Source organism: Dipodomys merriami, unplaced genomic scaffold (genome assembly GCF_024711535.1).
Source record: "Dipodomys merriami isolate MVZ:Mamm:240054 unplaced genomic scaffold, mDipMer1.0.p SCAF_4, whole genome shotgun sequence".
In the NCBI taxonomy this organism is placed as follows: domain Eukaryota; kingdom Metazoa; phylum Chordata; class Mammalia; order Rodentia; family Heteromyidae; genus Dipodomys; species Dipodomys merriami.
This window is the reverse complement of record NW_027205603.1, coordinates 6,029,260-6,051,441: the sequence shown is the minus strand read 5'-3', so window position 1 is coordinate 6,051,441 and position 22,182 is coordinate 6,029,260. Positions and strand designations below refer to the sequence as shown.

The window sequence follows — 22,182 nt, the reverse complement described above, 5'->3', positions numbered from 1 at the left end:
GGCATTTGGAGGCAGGGCTTCTCTAGTGATAAGGCACTGAGTCACGTAGGTGGCTCGCCTTCCTTCCCTAAGAAACACCATGTTTAAGGATTTAGCTTTCATTGGCCATTGTTTGGTTTTGTGGCCAAAGATATTACATGAACAGGAAGACCCATGGAATAGAGACACATGGAACCAATGCTTCGTGGCTATGCACAACAACGCATTATCTGGTCATGGAATCCATTTAATGGCCCTAAATTCATATTTAAAAAGAAACAAAATTGAAAGGAATATGATATGATACTACAACTTATGGAACATGTCTATCAGATAAATGTGAATGGGGTTAATAAGATGCCCCAAGAAATGAGTTCTTTTTGCAATCTGCAGTTTACAAAACTTCAAAAGCAATGCTCCAGACAGGTCATAACAACCTTGCAGAGTTCTTTACACACTGGCCAGCCCATTGAGCCCTTGCTCTGACTAGAAATAAGTATAAGGTCAGTATCCGAAACTTGGTTCACAAATACTCATTCAATGTGGCTGCTCTCTAAATTTACCTTTCTAATTTAAGAATGATCATTAAACTATGATTGACATTTAGAATACATAATTAATCTGCATACCAGATAACTTTTTAACTGCTGAATCAATGAAAGGTTTAAGATTATAATACATATATATATATGATCCATAATAATGGAGATATTTTTAAAATCAGAATCCTATATAACATTACACACACACACACACACACACACACACACACACACACACATATGCACACACAGCTTCATGACAACTTCCAGGAGAGTCTCGAACTTAACTCAGGTGCCTATTTCTGACCTTACCTAGGGATTTCTTGAATTCAACTTAAAAAATCTCCTGTTGAATCTTAGAGCCTTTCTTATTTTATTCAAATTAAGTCATGCAATGTGGACAGAGTGAATTCCTCTGCAGTATCATTTTATTTTATGAAAAAGATTACAAAATCACTTCTTTCATAGCTACAAAACTACAAATTTCCCCAAAGTTTTATGTAGTCACAATGATTTTCATACTGGATATCTTTTATGTATAATACTAAGTTCACGGGGTGGAAAATCCCTAAGTGAAGGTCAAGTAAGCATGATTTGGTTTATCTACTTGTGTCCTTGACCCCCTCTGGCCATAAAGCTTTGTGTTAACTTGGAGAAAGATACAACACTCATAAAATGCATGGCCCTTATTTGGAAAGAAAGTCCAGTATAAAGATGACAAGTATATTATTTATGAATACAAGAATGGACAGAAGACACTTAAAAAATACTTTATATACCATATCCAAAATTCATCCTGTAGATCTTGACTTAAAGACTTAATTCAGTGATGAAGTACTCAATTTGTGGAAATTTGACATTATGAAGTGTTGTGATGATGGAAAGTAGAAATAGCCACATACTTTGGTACCTCTACTCTATTCATATTTATACACATCTCCTGCCATGTGAAATTGGGCCATGACTTTATTCCATATCTGCTCATGACTATTGTAACATTACCCTGGAAAAAAATGTAAAACCTCCGTAAGAGGGTAAGACATAGGAGCTCAGTCCTATCATCTCAGCTACTCAAGAAATGAGGATCGTAGTTTGAAGCAACCTGGGCAAAAATGGAGTGATAACCCCACCTTCCATTGCAAGAAGCAAGCCAGTATAATATCATGCATTTGTGATCCCAGCTAAAGAGGAGGCTATAGATCATAGGACAGATTTAAGCCAGCCTAGGAAAAAATGTTGAGACTTCATACAAAAATAATTGAAGCAAAAAAGGGCTGGAGGTATGGTTCAAGTGGTAGAACTCCAGCTGGCAAACATGAGGCCCTTAGTTCAAACCCAACTACAACAAAAACTGAAAAAAAATCAGAAAGAACTGGCATATACATAAAACACCAAACTTATAAACCAGTAGAGGGAGAAAAATGTTTGAGAATACTACAAACTCAGATAATCAGGTGTTTGGGAGAAGAGCATTTTATCTGCGTATTCTGCTTAGAAGATTCCAGAAATGTAAATAAGAATTTAGATCAGAGACCTTGCATTTAATTTAAATGTTCATGCCAGAAATAAATTAAATCAAATGGTCTGAAGCCTAAACCCTGACATATATCAATTACCATTGCTTGTACCTAATCCTTTCCTCAACAAACAGCAGCCAAAGGAGAAAAACCTGAAACTATTTCCTGTTATCTAATATTTACATCCAAGGGTTTTTCTGTGTACAGCCTGATTCTACATGACATGAATCTTTTCCTGTCATTGTAGAGCAGTTCCCATGTACAAATGGGACTTTGTGATCACCCTTGAAATTACTTTCTCAGGAATGGCGAAAGGAAGGCTGTAGTATTGTCTTCTGCTGACATTCCAAGGGACACACAAAAGAGAAAGTTAGAAAACAGGACACGATCAGAAAAAGGAAATGGCACCAGAGTAATGAAGTGAGAAGGTTGTTTGTCCTGTGTGCAACCCAGGGTGGAGGTGTTCAGAGGAAGTTTCTCATGGTTGAACAGAAGAAGCAGAGATAATATTAATAGCCCAGGAACCTGGTTGTGATGGATTGATTGTTTGAATGGGGGCAGTGGGATTTGTGAGTGAGCTTTCCTTCCAGGAAAGAGGTCAAAGAAGTATATATCAAGCATGTCTCCTTTCTTATCTTGTCAACACAAGCAGTCACAAGTGTTATGGTGTGTCAGCGTAACAGGGATGAGACTATTAGCCAGCCAGAAGGTGTGGATGCTGAGTCTTCCTTTGTTCTTCCTGAATTGCAAAACAGCCTCGCCTGGTGCCAATGGCTCAAGCCTGAAATCCTAGCTACTCAGGAGGCTGAGATCTGAGAACCACAGTTCGAAGCCAGCCCACACAGAAAAGTCTAGGAGACTTTTATCTCCAATAAACTACCAAAAACAAAACAATTTAAAGCCAGAAGTTCTAGTTTTGAACAAAAGAAGCTCAGAGACAATGCCCAGACCCTGAATTCAAGCCCCAGAACCAGCGCATAGCTGAAAGTGGAGCTGTGGCTCAGGTAGTAGAATGCTAGTTTCGAGTGAAAAAGCTCAGGGATAGCGCTCAGACCCTGAGTTCAAGCCTCATTACTGGGGCATGCACACATGCACACACAACACACACACACACATACACACTCAAGTTTCATATGCAACTATATGTGCTTAAAAGGGACAGACTAGGGCTGGGAAGATGGCTCAGTGGTAGAGCGCTTGCCTTGCATGCATGAGGCCCTGGGTTCGATTCCTCAGCACCACATAGGCAGAAAAAAAAAAGCCAGAAGTGGTGCTGTGGCTCAAGTGGTAGAGTGCTAGCCTTGAGCTGAAGATCTGAGGGACAGCGCCCAGGCCCAGAGTTCAGGCCCCACGACCAGACCTCCCCCCCCCAAAAAAAGGGACAGACTATAAACTTGAAAAGAATTGTTCTACTGCTCAAACATGCACCTTCTTTCTTAGGATTCCTGATGCATGCATGGTCTCTGAATTGCCTTCTTATGCAAAGCCCAACTTCTTTGGGCTTTGTTTCTTCTGGGTAGGAGCCATTCTCTCATTTCACTCCTCCTGTCTTGTCCTAGCCAGCCAGTAAGCATGCAGTAAGTGTACACTTAAAGAAATATTAACTTAAGAAATAAAACCATAAGGAAGACAGAATTGCTGCCAAAAACAATGTATGGTATGATGCATTCCAGAGCCAGAGGCAAATGCTTTTTCGATTAGGTACTGCTCCAGATTCTTCATACCCATTCTCTTCTTGATTAGCATGGAAAATCAGGAGTCAACTATGCTGTCATTTCTTATTTAATGGGCATCAACATGATGCCCAGAGATGTAAAGGAATGTGTCTAAGGTAGAAGCTGGAAAACGGATTCCATTTGATGCCTTTTTGATTTAGCCATTGAAACTAAAAGAAAAAAAATGCAAGTTGTTCAGGATCCTTATTGTGCTTCTAGATAAACTATCTTTTCATGGAAAGTTGTTGCATTGCCATTGGTTATAAAGATCTATGCATTGGTTATGATTTTGTACAGTGAATATGCCATCCTGTTTTCAATGGGAAGATTTAAGAATGGGTTGTTATTGAACCATATTGGATGTTTTTGGTAATCATAGTGGGGTAGCAAATTTGATCAAATATTGATTAAATCATGTGTTATTGTGTTGTAGTTCCAACAAGGACAATCCTGAAAGCAACTTTGTGAGTGTGCAGATCAACATTACTGCTATAGCTCAAGTCGAAATAAGAGGGTAGGTAACAAATAAGGATTATATGTTATACGATGGTAGCTCTCTGTAAGGCTACATAATGAGATACTAAGAAAAAGTATTAGGTATTTTCTTAATGCACTAGAGACCACAATTCACTTTGGTTCTCAATTTTCATTCGTGTGTGTGTGTGTGTGTGTGTGTGTGTGTGTGTGTGTGTCTCCTGGGTACTGTCCTGGGCTTCTTTTGCTCAAGGCTATCACTCTACCACTTGAGCCACAGATCTCTTTCTGGCTTTTTTTGTATAGTTTATTGGAGATAAGCGTCTCAGAGACTTTCCTGCCAGGGCTCTCTTCAAACTGCAATCATCACATCTCAGCCTCATGAGTAGGTAGGATTATAGGCGTAAGCCTGCTTTCAATTTTCATTCTTTTTTACTCCACCATTAACTTTCTAGCAGCACCTCTTGTAAACCCTGCATAGTAACTCTAAAGACATCAGCATTTAAAGACCAATAAAATGGACAACCGTGCAATTGCCTGAAGAAAAAAAGATCCCACTTTTACAATAGTTACTTTAGCAGCATGGTAATTCTTTCTCTTCACTACCTCCAGTTGAGTCTGGTAAATGGCCAGCGTAGGTTCAAGGGAAGATAGGCTAGAGAGTCTGTATCTTTTTCCTTCAATTGTGCCCTTTAAAGAAAGTACCAAGAAACAAAGTTGAGAGGCAGGGAGAAAAGGCAGTCAAGACAAAGGCTTGGAATGATTACCACTGGAAAATCCCTGCAGGGGAAAAGGAATCAGAAGTGGAGTGTGTAAACTCCTATCTAGCACAAATATGATTTTGTTATTGTAATTCTGCTTCCTACAGAACAATCAAAAAAAAAGAAAGAAAGAAAAACTTGGCTAAAGACTGACCACTGGTAATGAGGGCCAAATAGTCTCTGGAGTTCCAGAATCCTGTTTTTTGTTCCTTTGCTTCAACTCCTAAGGAGCCACACATTCCTCCTTGGTCGTGGGGTTTGTAGAGACAGAAGCCGCCATGACCATGGCCCTCTTAATGCTATCCAATATGGGCCGACTGAGGCTCCCACCAGCGGATGCTCTCTACGTGCTCGACCACAATCACACATCTGAGTCCACACTGGGCTCCTTGATGTACAAGGGAGGGAAACTGGCCCACAAGGAGTTGAAGATCAGACAGGTGGAAAATGCTGGGCCAGAATAAGACTAGATGCAATGTGGGTTTCAGAGTGCACGTTCAAAACTGACCATGCTGTCCTGCCTGTGAGGCTGAGGTTTTCCCAAACCTTATGTAATCTGCTCTATAGCGGCTTTTGTGCCCAGATGAGCAATTTTTATTTATTTATTTTTTACTTTGTAGTACTGAGGATTGAATTCAGGAACTCACATTTGCTGGATGGGCATGCTTCCTTCCTGTTGATTCTTTTGGATTTTGAAATAGGGGCTAGCTGACTTTACCCCAGACTGGCTTCACATAAATCCTATTTTGCCTCTGCCAAAGGGGTAGCTGGGATTACAGGTTTGAGCAACCACACCTAGCTAAGATCTACAGTTGTTAGTGCTCGCACTTATATAGTTCATTCTTTTCATTGCACAAGCGTGTTACATTAGACAACTCTGCCACCATTTATCCATTCTACTATTGATGAAAATTGGAGGCCTCCCTTGTCTCCTTTTAGCAACCTTCTTCATACACACATATCTGATCCCTGGGTGGAAGAATGTCAGCAGGGTTCAGGTGAAGAAGAATTTCAGACAAATGCTGTGGCTCCCACCTGTAATCCTTGCTACTTAGGAGGTTGAGACCTCAAGGAATGCAGTTGAAAGCCAGTCTATGCAGAAGAGTGTGAAGACCCCATATCCAAAATAAATAAATAAAACCAGGATGGATGTGTGATTCTACTTCCGAATTCACTGAAATTACAGGTGTGAGCTACCACACCCAGCCGTATAGAATGATTTTTAACAATTTGATTCCATTCAGAATAGCTAATCTACTATTAATTTCTAATTGAACAGTCTTGATACTTTGTCACTGAATACATTTGTCTATTTCATCTAAGTTGTTATGTGTAAGAAGTTCCTATTCTTTCATTTTCCTTTTAATGTCTGTGGGACTTGTGGTGATGTTCCTTCTAGCATCCCTAATGTTGTAACTTCTATTTATTCCTTTTGTCTTCTTCTTTCTCTCTGATGAATCTGCCTAAAGTTCTGTGATTTGTTTTTCTGAGAACCAGTTTTAGATTTTGTTCATTTTTCTTTCTTCTTTTCTTTCTTGTCACTCCCAACACATTCCATTTCTTTGGCTCAATTTTTCTTGCTAGTTCCTTCTTTCTGCTTGCTCTGAGTTTTAAGTCCTCTGATTTTTCTAATTCTATGTAAAAAAGTCTACCATTGACCTCTCTTTTTTTTCTACATAGTATTTAGTGTTGTAAATTTTCCTCTAAGGCTGACTTCAGCAGCATTCCAAAATGTTGATGTGTTTGATTTTCTCTATAGCTTAGTTTAAAATATTTTTTTCTTTCTTTGTGACTTTTTTTCTTTAAAAATAATGAATTGACTCATGACAAGTGACCTGTTCAGCTTATAGATGTTTGGAGCTAATTTATACATACTGTTTTTGTTGATTTCTAATTTTATTCTCTCTCTGAGAAAAATACTTTATCAGAGACAAAAATCCAAGCATACTAACTTATTTTTCTATCTTTTCAAAACTCTCAACTAGGACATATGAACTTCTACCTCATTCTTTAAGCTAGCTTATTTTTAGCAACTAAAAATAACTTGAAATTGTTGTGTAATTCCAAAGTAATTTTAAATTGGGAAGTATTTTTATTCAGTGAGATATAATTCAATCCAAGAATGCTAACAGCTTAATGTAGATGCCTTTAGTTTCATATGTTCATTTTATAAGGTAACTATGTTTCAACCATATTTGTCAACACACTAAAAAGAAAAGGAAAGAAGTTTCTATTCATTTTTGCCAGAAATTCAAACAGTTAATGAAAATTGAGTTTCTCATGTGGATGCAATTGTTTTAATTACTACATGGATATCCAAAAATTGACCACAGTTTATACTGCAAGATATTATTAAAGTCACTTTTGGTTTTTACATAGCAAACTTCTGTGCTTTGATTAACTGAAAAAATTGGCTCTAATATTTAATTCTTCAAGGAACAAATAGCGGCTACATCTAAGGATCTCTAAGGATATTCAGTCTTCAGAAAAAATCAATTCTGTCCTGTTCAAAGGTGTTTATCCTAATGTATTTCTCATTCACTATCTTAAGCAGTTTTATTTTTTTAATTCACTGTTGGTTTATAGTTTAAAGATAAACTAAAACTGAGTGGAAAAAGAATTCCAAGAATACCAACAACTCTTTTATTGACTTCATCCCTAGATAACATCTATACTGCCCTTGGACTGGTTTACATGCCATTTGTGGGTCCAGAGGAGCCATTGAAACATAGCTCTCTGAACTGTGGATTTGACCATGACAGGCAGCCACACAGAGCTTGAGCTCATACAGAGTAAACCAATCACACCCGTCGTGAAATGATCAGTAGTGAATGATCTATTGTACTACAATAGATCACAGCCATGACTACCCAGGGCTGCACAGGATACTATGTGTCCGCCTTGGGCAGAGCCAGCACCATTCCAGATGATAAATAGTAGAAGCATTTGCTATTTGGTACCAATAAACTTTGAAAACAAGATAATGGAAAGAGTTGACACTATACTACCAAATTCTCAATTTTGAACTTTCTGATGACACAGACATTTCAATGTAACAAAATTCCTAATTCCAAGAAGATCTGGAAGAAGTTTTGTATTAACTTGAAATTTTGTGAAAACTTCGCACACACACACACACACAAACACACACTCACATGCACGCACGCACGCACCACAAAATCTCTCTATAAATGCCTATAGACATTTTTGTCTAATGGACCCAAACTGCACTCAACTCATCTCGCCTTTGGTGGGTGAACAGTAAACAAATTGTGCTACATTTGCACCATAGACTCTCTCTCATGCATAAAAAGTGCTGAATTGCTGGCAGGTAGAGAACAAATTTAATGGATTTCCAGAGAATCATACCAAAAAAAGCCTTACTGTAGGATTCCATTTGCATAATGTTATTGAAATAATAGGATTGTGGAAATAGAAAACAGACAAGTAGTTGCCAAAAACTAAGTGTGAGGACAGAGAAAAGTGGGTGTGGCTATAAAAGGCTGTCTTTATGGTCATAGAAATGTTGTGCATTGTGACTGTCAAGGCCAACCAGAAGACTGCTTTATGAATGCTAAACCACCACACACCTTGTGTTTGTAAGTTGTCGCCATTGGGAGACACTTGTTAGCATGTATATGAGATCTCTCTATATTCTTTATTCCAATTTACTTTATTTTTATTTATAGATGAGATACAGTGAGGTTCCTTTACATACTTCAGGAAATAAGTACATTTCCTTTCACACAGTGTCATCTGTTCTCTCATTCCCTCCCATTCCATCTCTCCAATCCCCACCCACAAGTTGCATAGTGCATTTTCATCAATATCCATTGTGCTCCACTGCTGTACTTTTTCACTTTTTCCTGAATCTGTTCCCTTGCCCCACCCTCCCACAGATGTGGACATGAGTATATCATATATAAGGTAAAGAATACAGGGTCATCAAAAAAAGAAAAAAATTAGAAAAAAGCCCCTTATTTTCATATCTTTGGAGTTCATTCAGTATATATATTATCTTATATACATGAGGAGGTGCTTGGGTCTTGCACCTTTGTGATTCTCTCCTAAGACTTAAGTCTCACTGCATGTGAAAATCTAGAATTCTGTGTAATTTGTCATATCACAGTGCCTTTTATATTGAATTTCCACATATCAGGGAGAGTACACACCATTCATCTCTCTGATCTTGGCTTGCCTCACTTAACATGATTTGTTCTAGTTTCATCCATTTCCCTTCAAATGACATTATTTTGTTCTGTGTGGAATTCCATTGTATAAAAATACCACATTTTTTTAATTGTATTTTATTTTATTTGAGAACATACTGTACAGAGGGGCTACAATTACATGGGCAGGATAATGCATACATTTCTTACCAAGCATTGCAGCCTCCTCCTTTGTTTACCCTTCACTTCCCTTCCCCGCCTCCCCCCTCCCCCCACCCAATTTTACCCCCCTCCCCCCACCCAATTATACCCCCCTCCCCCCCCCCACACCGACATTGTAAAGCTGGTTTTGACATGACATTTTGTACTTCTCATTGTTGCAACAGGTCCACCTGAATCCTTAAACGACTTGTTTGTCCCCATCTCCTCCACATGTTATACTGACATCAAATATAGTGAAAGCGGGGGTTACACTGTGGGGGAGGGACATACAAAGCAACAAAGAAATAATCTTATAAATGCGTTAGAAACACATGCATGAAAGAAACGAAAACATTAAAATACATATTTAAGGGTTCATTTTCCTAACATCACATTATCTGACCTTTTCCGCTTGACTCATACCTATACTAGATATTGTAAATAAGGGAAACCATGGGACCTATGCTTCTTTGGGCCTGGCTTACTTCACTTAATATAATTTTTTCCAAACCTTTCCATTTCCTAACAAATGGGGAAATGTCATTCTTTCTGATGGAGGCATAGAATTCCATTGTGAAAAATACCACATTTTTTGTAACCACTCACCTATTGTGGGCCATCTGGGTTGTTCCCATGTCTTGGGTATTGTGAATAGTATAGCAGTGAACATGGATGTGCAGGTGTCCTTATCATATCCTGGCTCATGGTACTAGGGATAGATGCCACAGAGTGGTATGGCTGGGTCATAGAGAAGGTCTATGTTTGTTTTTTTGAGGAATCTCCTGACTGCTTTTCAGAGTGGTTGTACTAGTTTACATTCCTACCAGCGGAGCAATAGCATTCCTTTTTCCCCACATCCCCATCAGCCTTTGTTGTTAGAATTCAAAATGGTGGCCAATCTAACTGGGGTAAAATGGGATCTCACATTCTTTATTACAACTATATGAGAATCTACAGTTATTCAAAGTCAGCTGTAATTTACAAAAACCAATCCCTTATTTCTTTCAAAATGTCTTTCTACTGTATCCAAATTTTCATTAATTGAGGTTCTCAATGTATAATTCTCACCCATGCTACTGCCTGGGATCTTCAAATAATGAGCAATATGAAGCTAATTTGTTGGGGGCTGTTCTGTGCCATGTTCCCCCCTGATTTAAATTGGTCTTCAATTTGTAAATAAGTGAGTTTTGGGATCCATTCTTTTTGATTGATTGTTGCTGTACCGTGGTATAGAGATACATTTCTTCATAGATATTTTTTTCTTTGATATTATAATGGAAATGGGCCAGGAAATTTAAGTTGAATTTTCTCAATTATCACTGCAGTTCAGGAGCTCCCAAGATGCTCTGTGTATTGGAAATGAAGCCGAATGTTGGCAGTCCCTGCAAATGGCCCACTGTGTCTCTGCATATCAGTTTTCCTTCTTATTTTTTCAAGCATGTTGTCTTCACAATACCTGACAAGTTTAATGATTTATGGTTCTATGAGTGTAGAAAATGTATGACTAGTCCTCTAGGATTGGAAACCATAGAAAGAAAAACTTCTGGAGAAGTTGTGGTCATCTTCTATTCTACATTTCTTCTCTATGCGAAGAAAAACAACCCCTAGAACTTCAGGATGGAAGGGAATGTTGACCATGGACTCCACTCTCTCCGGCCAAGCTGGAGATAAAGTAAAAATTCAGGCAGAAAAGTCACCAGGATTCTGTGAGAACAGAAGCCCCAGCTCTCAAAATTTCTGTCTGATAAAAGCCAAATGCCACATCCTGAGCTCTTGTCCTTACAACGTATGCCAGGTTTGAGCTGACTATGAGGAGAAGAAAGATTTGACATCATGACAATCCAAATAAAGGTGGAGAACTTTCAGCTTTAGGCAAAGCTATATACTGCACACTCTTTTTTATCAGCAGTACATTTTTATTATTTTATTTTTAATTTCGTGCCTATCCTCTTATTATCTTTATGTAGTACTTTTGCAATTTTATTGTTTAGGTTTTTAAAAATTCATTATAAAGGTGACGTAAGGAGGAGTTACAGTTACATATGTCACATAATGAGTACATTTCCTTTCCTCATTCTCTACACACTTTACAGGTGTACATTAGAGATGTTTACACTTTATTTTTGTGTATGTGTGTGTGTGCATGTGTGTGTCTGTGTCTGTGTGTTATGGCACTGGGGGTTGAACTCAGGGCCTTGCACACTTGCTTGGCTTTTTTTAGCTCAAAGCTGGCACTCTACCACGTGAGCTTCGCTTCCACTTCCTATGGATAGGTACAATTTAGCAACATCTTTGTGGGCTATCCATTTTTAAAAAAACACTTCTCAGAAGCCGAGTGCCAGTGGCTCACGCCTGTAATCCTAGCTACTCAGGAGGCTAAGATCTAAGGATCGCAGTTCAAAGTCAGCCCAGGCAGGAAAGCCATGAAACTCTTATTTCCAGTAAACTTCCAGAAAACTGGAAATGGCACTGTAGCTCAAGTGGTAGAGCTCTATCCTTGAGCTGAAGAGCTGAGGGACAGCGCTCAGGCCCAGAGTTCAAGCCCCACGACCAACAAAAAAAAAAACAAAACAACAAAAGAAAAAAAAAACACACTTTTCAGCCCTCTTCTGGGAAACAATACAGACAAAAAAGGGGGGGCTGGGAAGGTGGCTCAGTGGTAGAGCACTTACCTTGCATGCATGAGGCCCTGGGTTCAATTCCTCAGCGCCACATAGCAGAAAAAAAAAAAAGCCAGAAGTGGCACTGTGGCTCAAGTGGTAGAACGCTAGCCTTGAGCTGAAGAGCTGAGGGACAGCGCCCAGGCCCAGAGTTCAGATCCCACGACTGGACCAAAAAAAAAAAAAAAACTTTGACCAAAAGCATTTGACATATACCAGTCATCTGTGGTATTCAATCCCAAGAATATATCAAAACTTTGCAGATGAGACCATAGAGATATAGCCAATTTAAATTATTGACCTAAGGTCAAATTAATGCAATAAATTAATTATGTTCTGTGCTTTGAAAAGAGATTACCTAGAGGAAAAGAAGGAAGATAGCACTTGACATTAGTAGAGTTCAATCAACTGGCTAGCATCGATTTCTAAAAGACATTTGAGACATGTCATTGTCTCATGGCATTACTTTAAGATGGAAGTCTGGCAATTTTTTGTGTGATTATTTTTTACATAAAAAGTTTTAGAAAGCATTGTTTGGTTTGTAATCTGCTTCTAACATGGAATAATGGCAAATACTGTATTTCCTTTGCCCAGTGCTAGTTCTCCAACAGCATATTGTAGAAAAATATATCCACATGTCAAGTGAATATTCCACATACCTGATAACACCATGTATTCCTCCCTCCCTGTCTCCCTTGAGTTGTTGATAAGACAACTCTAGGACTCTTTTGGCTCAGGGCTTGGCCTTGTAAGAAGTCTGACTGCATTGCTAGGAAGCCAAAGAAATCTAGAAAGGAGGATTTCAGAACAGAAATCTTAATCCCAAAACAGTGTTTCTTTCCAACTGGACATTTAACACATCACACAGGAGCCTGGGTAGATTTTTACACACACACACACACACACACACACACACACACACACACATCTGCACACATACACTGAATCCTACTTTTAATATGGCATCCATACACTTACACAGGATAGACTGAGGGAGGGGAAGGGGAAGGAAGGATTCAGAGGGAAAGAAAAGGGAGGGGAAGGGAGGGGGAGGAGAGAAGAGGAGGAATGGTGGGAGGGAAGTTGAGAGGGAAGAGAGGGAAGTTGGGAGGAAAGAAGAGAAGGAAGGAAGGAAGGAAGGAAGGAAGGAAGGAAGGAAGGAAGGAAGGAAGGAAGGAAGGAAGGAAAGAAGGAAGGAAGGAAGGGAGGGAGGAAGGGAGGGAGGAAGGGAGGAAGGGAGGAAGGGAGGAAGGGAGGGAGGGAGGGAGGGAGGGAGGGAAGGTGTGTGTTCCTCTAATCTCAAGAATGCTCTTTGTTCTGCCTCCTACTAGCAAAATGTTGATCTCTGGACTAGAGATCATCCATGTAGCCTACTGCAGTGGAAGATTCAGGTCTTCCACTGTATGGTAGGCATTTTGCTGAATATCTCAGTGTTTTTCCACATAGAGTGTATCTTCTGAGTAAATTGAGTATTCTGAGTTTCTTCTGCTCTCAACGTACTGTACCTTAGTGAAGCATTGCTGACCTGACCATCCACAGCCACTAATACAACCTTCCATATTCCAGCGTTTCCCATCCTCCGCAGATTGTTCTGCCCATTCATAACTGGGTGCCGGAAATGGAGCCCCGCAAAGAAGAGGAAGTTGGACCGTTGGTGGAACACATTTATGAGGTAGCTGTCTTCTATGGAGTTTCATTCGTATGCCCTTTACTAAGAAACAGTGCATGGCATTTCTAAGGATCTTAACACAAGATCCAGGCATTATCTACTGCCTTGATTTGTGCCCTTGGGCTGTTGGACCCCCATGTGAGGTGGGTTCCTGTTAAAGGACCACAGATATGTCACTGCTCCTTGTAAGAGAGCTTTCAATGGTCAGGGACTTTTTGCCTAGTAATTGTTCTTCTTTTCTTTCTTTCTTTCTGCAGTTCTGGGGCTTGAACTCAGGGCCTGGGCACTGTCCTTTGAGCTTCTTTTGCTCAAGGCTAGCACTCTACCACTTGAGCCACAGCCCCACTTCCAGCTTTTTTTGTTTACGGGGTACTGAGGAATTGAACCCAGGCTTTCATGCATGCTAGGCAAGCATTCTACTACTAAACCACATTCCCAACCCTGTTCTTCTTTCCTTAATGCTCACTTTTCAATATTTGGAGATCTGTGCATAGAACAACTAGCTCCCCAGATTTCACTGCATTTTTATTTATCTTTAAAAACTCATCCATCTCTTAAACTGAAGGACACTCCCTAGAAGCAGCAGAGATTTTATAAATTAGCCACTAAATAATTTCACTGAAAAATGTACAAAGAATGAATAAGATGGGTGTGTGGCAGATAAGAATAATTTTCATTTTTATTCACATAACCCACATGAGAAATGTGTATCTTGCTCTGATATTGGGATACTCCATTGTTTAGTCAAATACTTTCAGGGACAAATTGCAACACAATGTTGTACACAATGTTCTTTTCCTATTTCAAGTATGAAATGGTGAATGGAGGAAAGACTTATTGATATATATATGATATATATGCATATATATCAATAATATATATTGATATATATGCATATATATGATGGTTTTGTTTTGTCCTGCAGCTTGAGTGCTGTCTCTGAGCTTTATTGCTGTCTCTGAGCTTTATTGCTCAAGGCTATCATTCCAGCCTTTTGGCAGTTTTTTGCAGCTTTTTGGCAGTTCATTGGCAATAAGAAACTTACAGAATTCACCACAGTCCTCAGATCAGCTTCCTGAATAGCTAGAATTACAGGCATGAACCACTGATGCTCAGCTACATTTAGGGTTGTTATTTTTTTTTAACAGTCAAAAACCAACGAATTTTCAAGCTACTTGGGTGACAGAGACAGGTGGATGGTAATTCAAGGTCAGCCTGGGCAAAAGTTAGCCAGCCCCAGTCTCAAATGCAAACTAGTCATGGTGGTACATACCTGTTGTCCTAGTTACTCAGGAGGTGGAGACAGAAGAATCAGCCTGAGACACAAGCATGAGACTCTATAGGAAAAACTAAAAGAACTGGAGGCATGACTCAAGTGTTGAAACATATGCTGATCAAGGCCTCTTCTCTTCCTGCCCTGTATAACTGATATAATAATTTCTAACGTCACTTCCATCTAAAGCTGCAAAGGACATGAAGAATGTTCTCTCAGGTTAACAATGAAACTATTTCTGAACCAATGAGTTGTTTCCATACTTGGGGAAAAAAAGGGTCAGCACTTGGGGTAGCATTAGCCCTGTCATCTGTCCAACCAAAAGCTGAGATTCAGAAGCCATAGCCAATCAAAGCTTTGCCTTCCACTCTTTTGATAGCAAAAGAAGTGAATAGTCTAATCCTGATGGCCCTCAGACCAAGAGCCTCACTGGAATAATTTTAAAATGTTAAGGTAATTTATTAAACTCGTGTGCACCCAGTTGCTGCTCAAGACTGATAAAACTTGAAAGCTTTTACCACATTCAGACTCAAAACCATTTTCATCATAGCTGGGCTCCTAATCTTAGCATGCATACATCATAAAAGTCAACAGCAATTACCAGTAATGCCAAAGCAATCATCCAGTGCTTCTTACATGCTAATCTCCTGTCCTAAAATATACTGTATCAATGAATGGCATTCTCTTCCTTTCTGATCATGTGAGTTATCTAGTGTATCTAATAAGCAAAAACAATAACATGTTGTTTTATGGATGATGATCATTGTCAGAACTGTGGAGAAAAGAAGATCCTTGCTAACATGAATGTCATTTCTAAATCCACAACAAATTTAAATATGCTTAGTGTTTTGGACACGATGTTTTGCACCTTCTGAGCATGAGATCTATGGATTTACAAAGCTCTCACCTCCTTATGAGATGTGGGATTTCTTTCATTGGGATTTGCTGATTGAAACAGAAGTTGCTAAGCTTTGGAAGGCTCACTCAGAGCAACCCTGGCACTTGATAAATGACTGTTTTTCCCAGAGGGTGAAAGAGAGTTTGTCACATATGGTTGCAATTGACAAGTCAGTAGTCAGGCAAGAGGAACAGATTTCAGCATAAAGAATCTCTAAGTTTTGAGAGCACGTAATTAAGATTGCATTTCTAGTGTTACCATAGCATTCATAGAAATGCAAGGTAAACATTGCAATGATCAGACATGGTTTGTGCAGGTTGAATTTACCTCCTCTGAAAAATACCAACATGGGCTTCAAACCTTTTTGAGCACTGACAGTAAGTGGAAAATTCCACACCTGATCTCATGTGATGAGTGAGTGATAGACAAATACGAGCACACTAAAAAAAAAAATCAAAAGAGGGCTAGGAAGGTGGCTCAGTGGTAGAGTGCTTGCCTTGCATGCATGAGGCCCTGGTTCGATTCCTCAGCACCACATAAGCAGAAAAAGTCACAAGTGGTGCTGTGACTCAAGTGGCAGAGTGCTAGCCTTGAGCTGAAGAGCGGAGAGACAGTGCCCAGGCCCAGAGTTCAGGCCCCACAACTACAGAAAAAAAAATCCTAAGATTTGCTTTAGGCTAACATATATGCAGAGCACTGATCTGTTTTCGCTTTGACACATTTTTGTGCTTAGTCCCATTCCCAACATATCTTCCCTCATTATCATTATCATTATCATTATCATTCTTCATCATGGTATCTTATGGTGAAAATATTCCAAAATCTAGAATCCAAAACATTCCAGATAAGGGATATTCAATCTGTGGAATCTCCACCTGGGGTTCTAGATTAAAAGTGTTTTCTCTATGAACACCAGCACATCGGGCTTCCAGAGAGGCCCCTGTGCTCTTGCTGGCTCTTTCTTTACTTTACGTGGAGTTGGGCTTCATCTCCCTGACTCATGCTGTGTCATTTCATAATATGTACCTTGTTTGCAGCTACACAATATTGGGCCGAGCGCCATCAGTGACACTGTCCTGGAGGTGGGCTGGCCATTCTCCGCGAGGGCTGAGTTTCTTCTCTACATCTTCCATCTTCAAACTCTGGGGCCGCTACGATGTCAAACAAATCCTGATATCAACCCACAGGATATCAAGGTGGGAGTCTGGTCTCATCAGTAGCTTTGTCTTTCATGGGAAGGAAAAACAATTAAAACGGGGTCTTGTTGAAAACAAAATGAAGCTGTTCTATGTTGATCGAAGGATCTCTGATCAGAGCTTTTCATCTTACGAAGTGCCATGCCTAATTGAAAATCTCATAATCTAGAAAACTTAAATGCCTCTTGGTTGATCGTTCAGTCACCAGTCACTGACTTATTTCAACTGGTAGGTTTTTATAAATTATTTGACTAGCAGCTCAACCAAATCATCAGTAGGTAGGCCATAGTTGGAGGAGCTCATACAGAATGCTATTTTCAAGGGCCTTGTGGTCTATCACCCAAAGACAGAAGGATCATTGCCAAAATGGGTTCTTCCACCTGCTGTCAGTAGCAAGCAGTAAAATGTGAGAATTAGCCAAGGTCATCGCAAGGCCACAGGTTGCAATGGTCAGAGCCCCATGGCAGGAAACCAAATGCAGAGAAGTCCAAGGCAGTAGTGCTCAGACTGCTCAATACATTCTAGTCAACTCGATGCCTGTTCAAATACAGGCAGAAGAGGGCTGAGAACTGCTCCTCTACCCATTCCCCTCTCCTATTCACACTGCCAGTGTTCATGAACAAAAAGCTTACATGTCCACAAAAGGCCAATTCCATAGAGATTAAGATCCAAAGTTTATCAGATATCATTGTGTACACCTGTAATCCCAGCTATTCCAAAGGTAGAGTTAGGAGGATCATGGTCTGAACCTGATCCTCAAAATAAGCTCTAACAGCCCAGTGCCAGGAGCTCCTGCCTGTCATCATAGCTACTCAGGAGGCTGAGATCCAAATATCGAGATTCTAAATGAGGCTGGCCAGACGAATCCAAGAGATTCTTGTCTCTGGTTAACCAGCAAAGAAAAAGTCAGAACTGGAGGTATCACTCAAGTGGTATTACGATAGCCATGTGCCAAATGAATTAATTAGTTAATTAATATCCAAATTTGGCTCCATTTTCTTCTGAGAAGGAAAGAAAGGAATGAGCTCTCAAAAATGTCACATCTGTAGGAAAATAAACACAATCAGCTGTTTTCCTGAGAGGACAAGCTCATTTACGAAGAGCACTGTCCCATTGTCTACAAGAACACAGTGTCCCTGGTATAAGGTCAAACTTCCTGAAAGACTGACTACACCATGCGGCCACAGGTCTGCCTCTGCCCTGGTCATTACTCACTCTGAAAGGCTCTCTTTTCCCACCCCACTTGTGCCTCTGTTCAGAGACAGAAAGAATCAAAGAAGCCTCAATAGTAAAGGGTTTACTGGGCACCAGTGTCCCTCTTCTGAGGGAAGCAATAAATAAAGCCACTTGTATTCCATAAAAATCATTTCGAAGACTTCCTTCCTGTACTTCCTCCACCCCAGTTTCTTCTTTCTTTGCTCTTCATTGAAATGACTTCAGCATCTTCAATGACAGCAACTTATTATAAAATAAGGTCACTGAGTGTTAATGTAGAACACGTCAGTAATTCAAATCTTAAATGTTCAGTATGTGACATGCTGTGTGCTATTTTACACACAGATCCTGGAAGCCCGCAATCTGCTTTTGAGTGTAATGTTTAACTTATATCTGACACTGTTTACATATGTTTGTATATATTATGTAACTTGTTTGGTGTATACCATGTTGGTTGTGAGTTGTTGTTTTTTTCTTTGAGTCAATTTAGCAATCATTTATAGTGACTGGGAGAGTACTCACAGATAACTTTTCTGAAATGTTGACAGACTCATGCAAACTAAAGAGGCAGTACAGGCTAAAAACACTACATTCTCTGCTACCCATTTATTCCTTAATACACACTTAGACTTTCGCTGTAAAGAGAAAACTGAAAATAAGATTTGGTTATATGATGAAACAACAGCTCTCTAAAATATCTTATTAGAACAATCTATGACTTCTTGAAATTCTAAATTTGGAGAAAAGTAGAAAAGGCATTACTTACAGATTTTTTTTTCAAAGTACTTTTACTATATTTGATCTGTGCCCCAGGAAGTCTAAAGAACTTGTTTTAAAAGGACTTTTTTTGTTTTTGGTTTGGTTTGATTTGTTTTGCTTTTTTGTTGAGAATCCCGCACTTTATTTTTTTTTGGGGGGGGGGGTCCAGTCGTGGGGCCTGAACTCTGGGCCTGGGCACTGTCCCTCAGCTCTTCAGCTCAAGGCTAGCGCTCTACCACTTGAGCCACAGCGCCACTTCCGGCTTTTTTCTTTTTTTGCTTATGTGGTGCTGAGGAATCGAACCCAGGGCCTCAGGCATGCAAGGCAAGCACTCTACCACTGAGCCACCTTCCCAACCCAAGAATCCCACACTTTCTAAAAGGAACTCTCCCCTTTGGGCCATGCCTACAATCCTTTTGCTTTTAGTTTGTTTTTTGGATAAGGTCTCATGCTCTTGCCTGGCCAGCCTCAAACAACAATCCTCTTTCTTCCGCCTCCCAAATACCTGGAATTACAGATGTATGCCATCAAGATAGCCTCTAAAAGACTTTTTTATTAATAAAGGGAGAGAAGGTTATGCATACATGCATGCTGGTACAATGGCTTGACCTCAGGATCTTCCACTCTCACTAGACTTTCTTGTTCATGGCATTTGAGCCATGTTTCTGTTCTGGCATTTTGCTGATTAAGTGGAGATGGGGTCTTAAAGACTTTTGTGTAGAGGCTAGTTTCAAACCACTGTCCTCAACCTCTTGAGTAGCTAGGATTATATGCATGAGCCACTAGTACCCAGCTATGAATCGATTTTTGGGGGTCAGTTATGGAGCTTGAACTCAGGGCCTGGGTGCTGTCCCTGAGCCTCTTTGTGCTCAAGGCTAGCACTCTACCACTTGAGCCACAGCCACTTCCAGTGTTTGAGTGGTTAATTGTAGATGATAGTCTCATGGGGACTTTTCACCAAGGCTGGCTTTGAACCACAATCCTCAGATCTCAGCCTCCTGAGTAGCTAGAATTATAGGCATGAACCACTGGCACCCAGCTTATTAATTGATTTTTAAGAGATCAGTATATTTTATGTCACTGCTATAAACAATTAAGAGTACTTGAATAATACCTTCCTCTTAAGACATTAAATAATTTCTTGAAGTTATTATTAACTTCCTTGTAATCATATTTCTTCCTAGAGAATGTTCTGTCTAAACTAAGAATTCAAAATTGGTGAAAAACATTTCAGTAATTCTTCAACACCACAGGTCTAATGATTTTTAACTGCATTATCAAATTTAAATACTTGCCTCAAGACTGATTTCTGGGTTATATTTAAAAGCAGAAAATGCAACTAGGTTTAATAAAAGGAATAGAGAACAGAAAAGTATTTGTTAAAGGAATTAACTAAATCTCAGAATTCAATCTTGCTTAATCCAAACAATGGACTAAGGTACAACTTCTCGATGTTTTTCCTATGGTTTGGGGATGGTGCACCCTCTCCAAAACTCACGTTGAAATCTGGCTTCCAGTGTAGTAGCTGTATTGAGGAACTGTGGGAACTTTAAGGGATGTTTGGGTCAAGAGGCTGCGCCCTAAGGAATGGATTATACCATTCTAACAAGAGTGAGTAAGGGCATTCCCCTTGGAGGGGTAAAGCACTGCAGGAGCAGGTTGTGACAGAAAGGACTTTGGCTTGTGAGACACTCTCTTCCTTCCTCTCTGTCCATATTGACCCCTTCTGTCCTTCCACCATGAAGCTGATAACAGCTCCATGCTCCTGGAAATGCCAGCTCCCTGAACCATGAACTAAACTAACTTTTCCTTTATAGATTACCCAGTTGCAGGCATGCTGTATTAGTCTGACCATTTGTCCTGCTATTTGGGGGAAGAGACTAACCATCTGCGTCTTAAGACAGCCCACTTCCCACAAATCCTTCCACCTTCTGGAAGATGCTCAGGACCCCACTGGATAAGCCCCCAAAAGATCCCAGACCCATCCTGAGCCTGTCATAGAGAACCCCCAAGGCAAGTTTCTGAAGTGAAGGTGTTTTCACAGCTATCCCACGTCTTCCTCCGCAGCTGGGCAGACAAGCTCCTTTCAGCTAAATCCCTTTCTCTTTGGTGCAGACACGTTTTTTCTAGTCAACCTTTCCCTCCTCTGTGTGTTCTCATTTTGCTCACTACTGACTGCAAAGAACTTCCTCCTCCGCTGCCTCCTCCCAGCCCTCTTACAGATTTTTTTTTAACTTTGTTTAGGTTTGGTTTCATTTGGTTTGAGGTTTTGTTGGAAACAGGATCTTAGTATGTAGTTCAGGTTGGATTCAAAAATCTTCCCATCTCTGATTCCAAAGTACTGGGATTATAGGCATGGACCACCATGCCTGGCTTTCTCACACACATAGATTTCTTTAAAAAGAAAAGGAGAGAGGAAAGGAAGAGATAGATGGATGGATGGATGGATGGATGGATGGATGGATGGATGGATGGAGAGAAGGAAGGAAGCAAGCAGGGAAGGAGAAAGGGAGTAAGGGAGGGGGAGGGAGGAATAGAAAAAGGGAGGAGGAGGGGAGAGTGAGTTTATGAAAAGGGAAGTATCCAGATTTCCTTAGAAGCATTTGCTACTCCACCCATTCCAAGAAACTAGTGTCATCAACTCCAAAGTTTGTGGAATGGGCCTGGTATCTCCTTAGAGGATCTACAAAGCTTCCACACACACTCTCATTTCCCTCTCCTTAGACCTACTCTTACCTAAATATCAGCGTTGGAAATCATAGACTGAAAACAATGTATTTTTTTAATCACTGCTGGCCACAGCCCTGGATATTTTTTTTGTTACAAATACACAGTTTTATGGCATCAAAACTATTTTGAGGCTTAAGTAGGATTTTGTGGACTGGCTTGAGAAACTGAGCTACCATTTAAAATACCATTTCTAAAGAGAAATACATTCTATGTGCCAAGCATCTAGCCCAAACCCTCCTGAAATCCAACCCGTCTACAAACTGCTGATGTGTTCCAAATGCAACATAGACTTCGATGTCTTCTCACACAAGCCTCAAAGGCTGATAAGTCTGACCATAACATGGTTTGGTTTTCATAACAGAAAAGGATATCATTTAATTGTTCCAATAAATGACCCTAATGTCTCTAGGCCGAAGGAGGGGAT

At 39.9% G+C, this 22,182-nt stretch overlaps 1 protein-coding gene across 1 annotated transcript in view; it reads left to right on the top strand.

The window, feature by feature from the left end:
* The window catches only part of Itga8 (integrin subunit alpha 8), a 162,292-nt gene that overhangs the window by 107,967 nt on the left and 32,143 nt on the right, over nucleotides 1-22,182 (top strand). Inside the window, exons 23-25 of the mRNA XM_069990426.1 lie at nucleotides 4,187-4,267; nucleotides 13,585-13,690; nucleotides 16,896-17,054. Of these exons, the coding sequence (XP_069846527.1) occupies nucleotides 4,187-4,267; nucleotides 13,585-13,690; nucleotides 16,896-17,054 (346 nt within the window). The remainder of the gene's footprint in view (nucleotides 1-4,186; nucleotides 4,268-13,584; nucleotides 13,691-16,895; nucleotides 17,055-22,182) is intronic.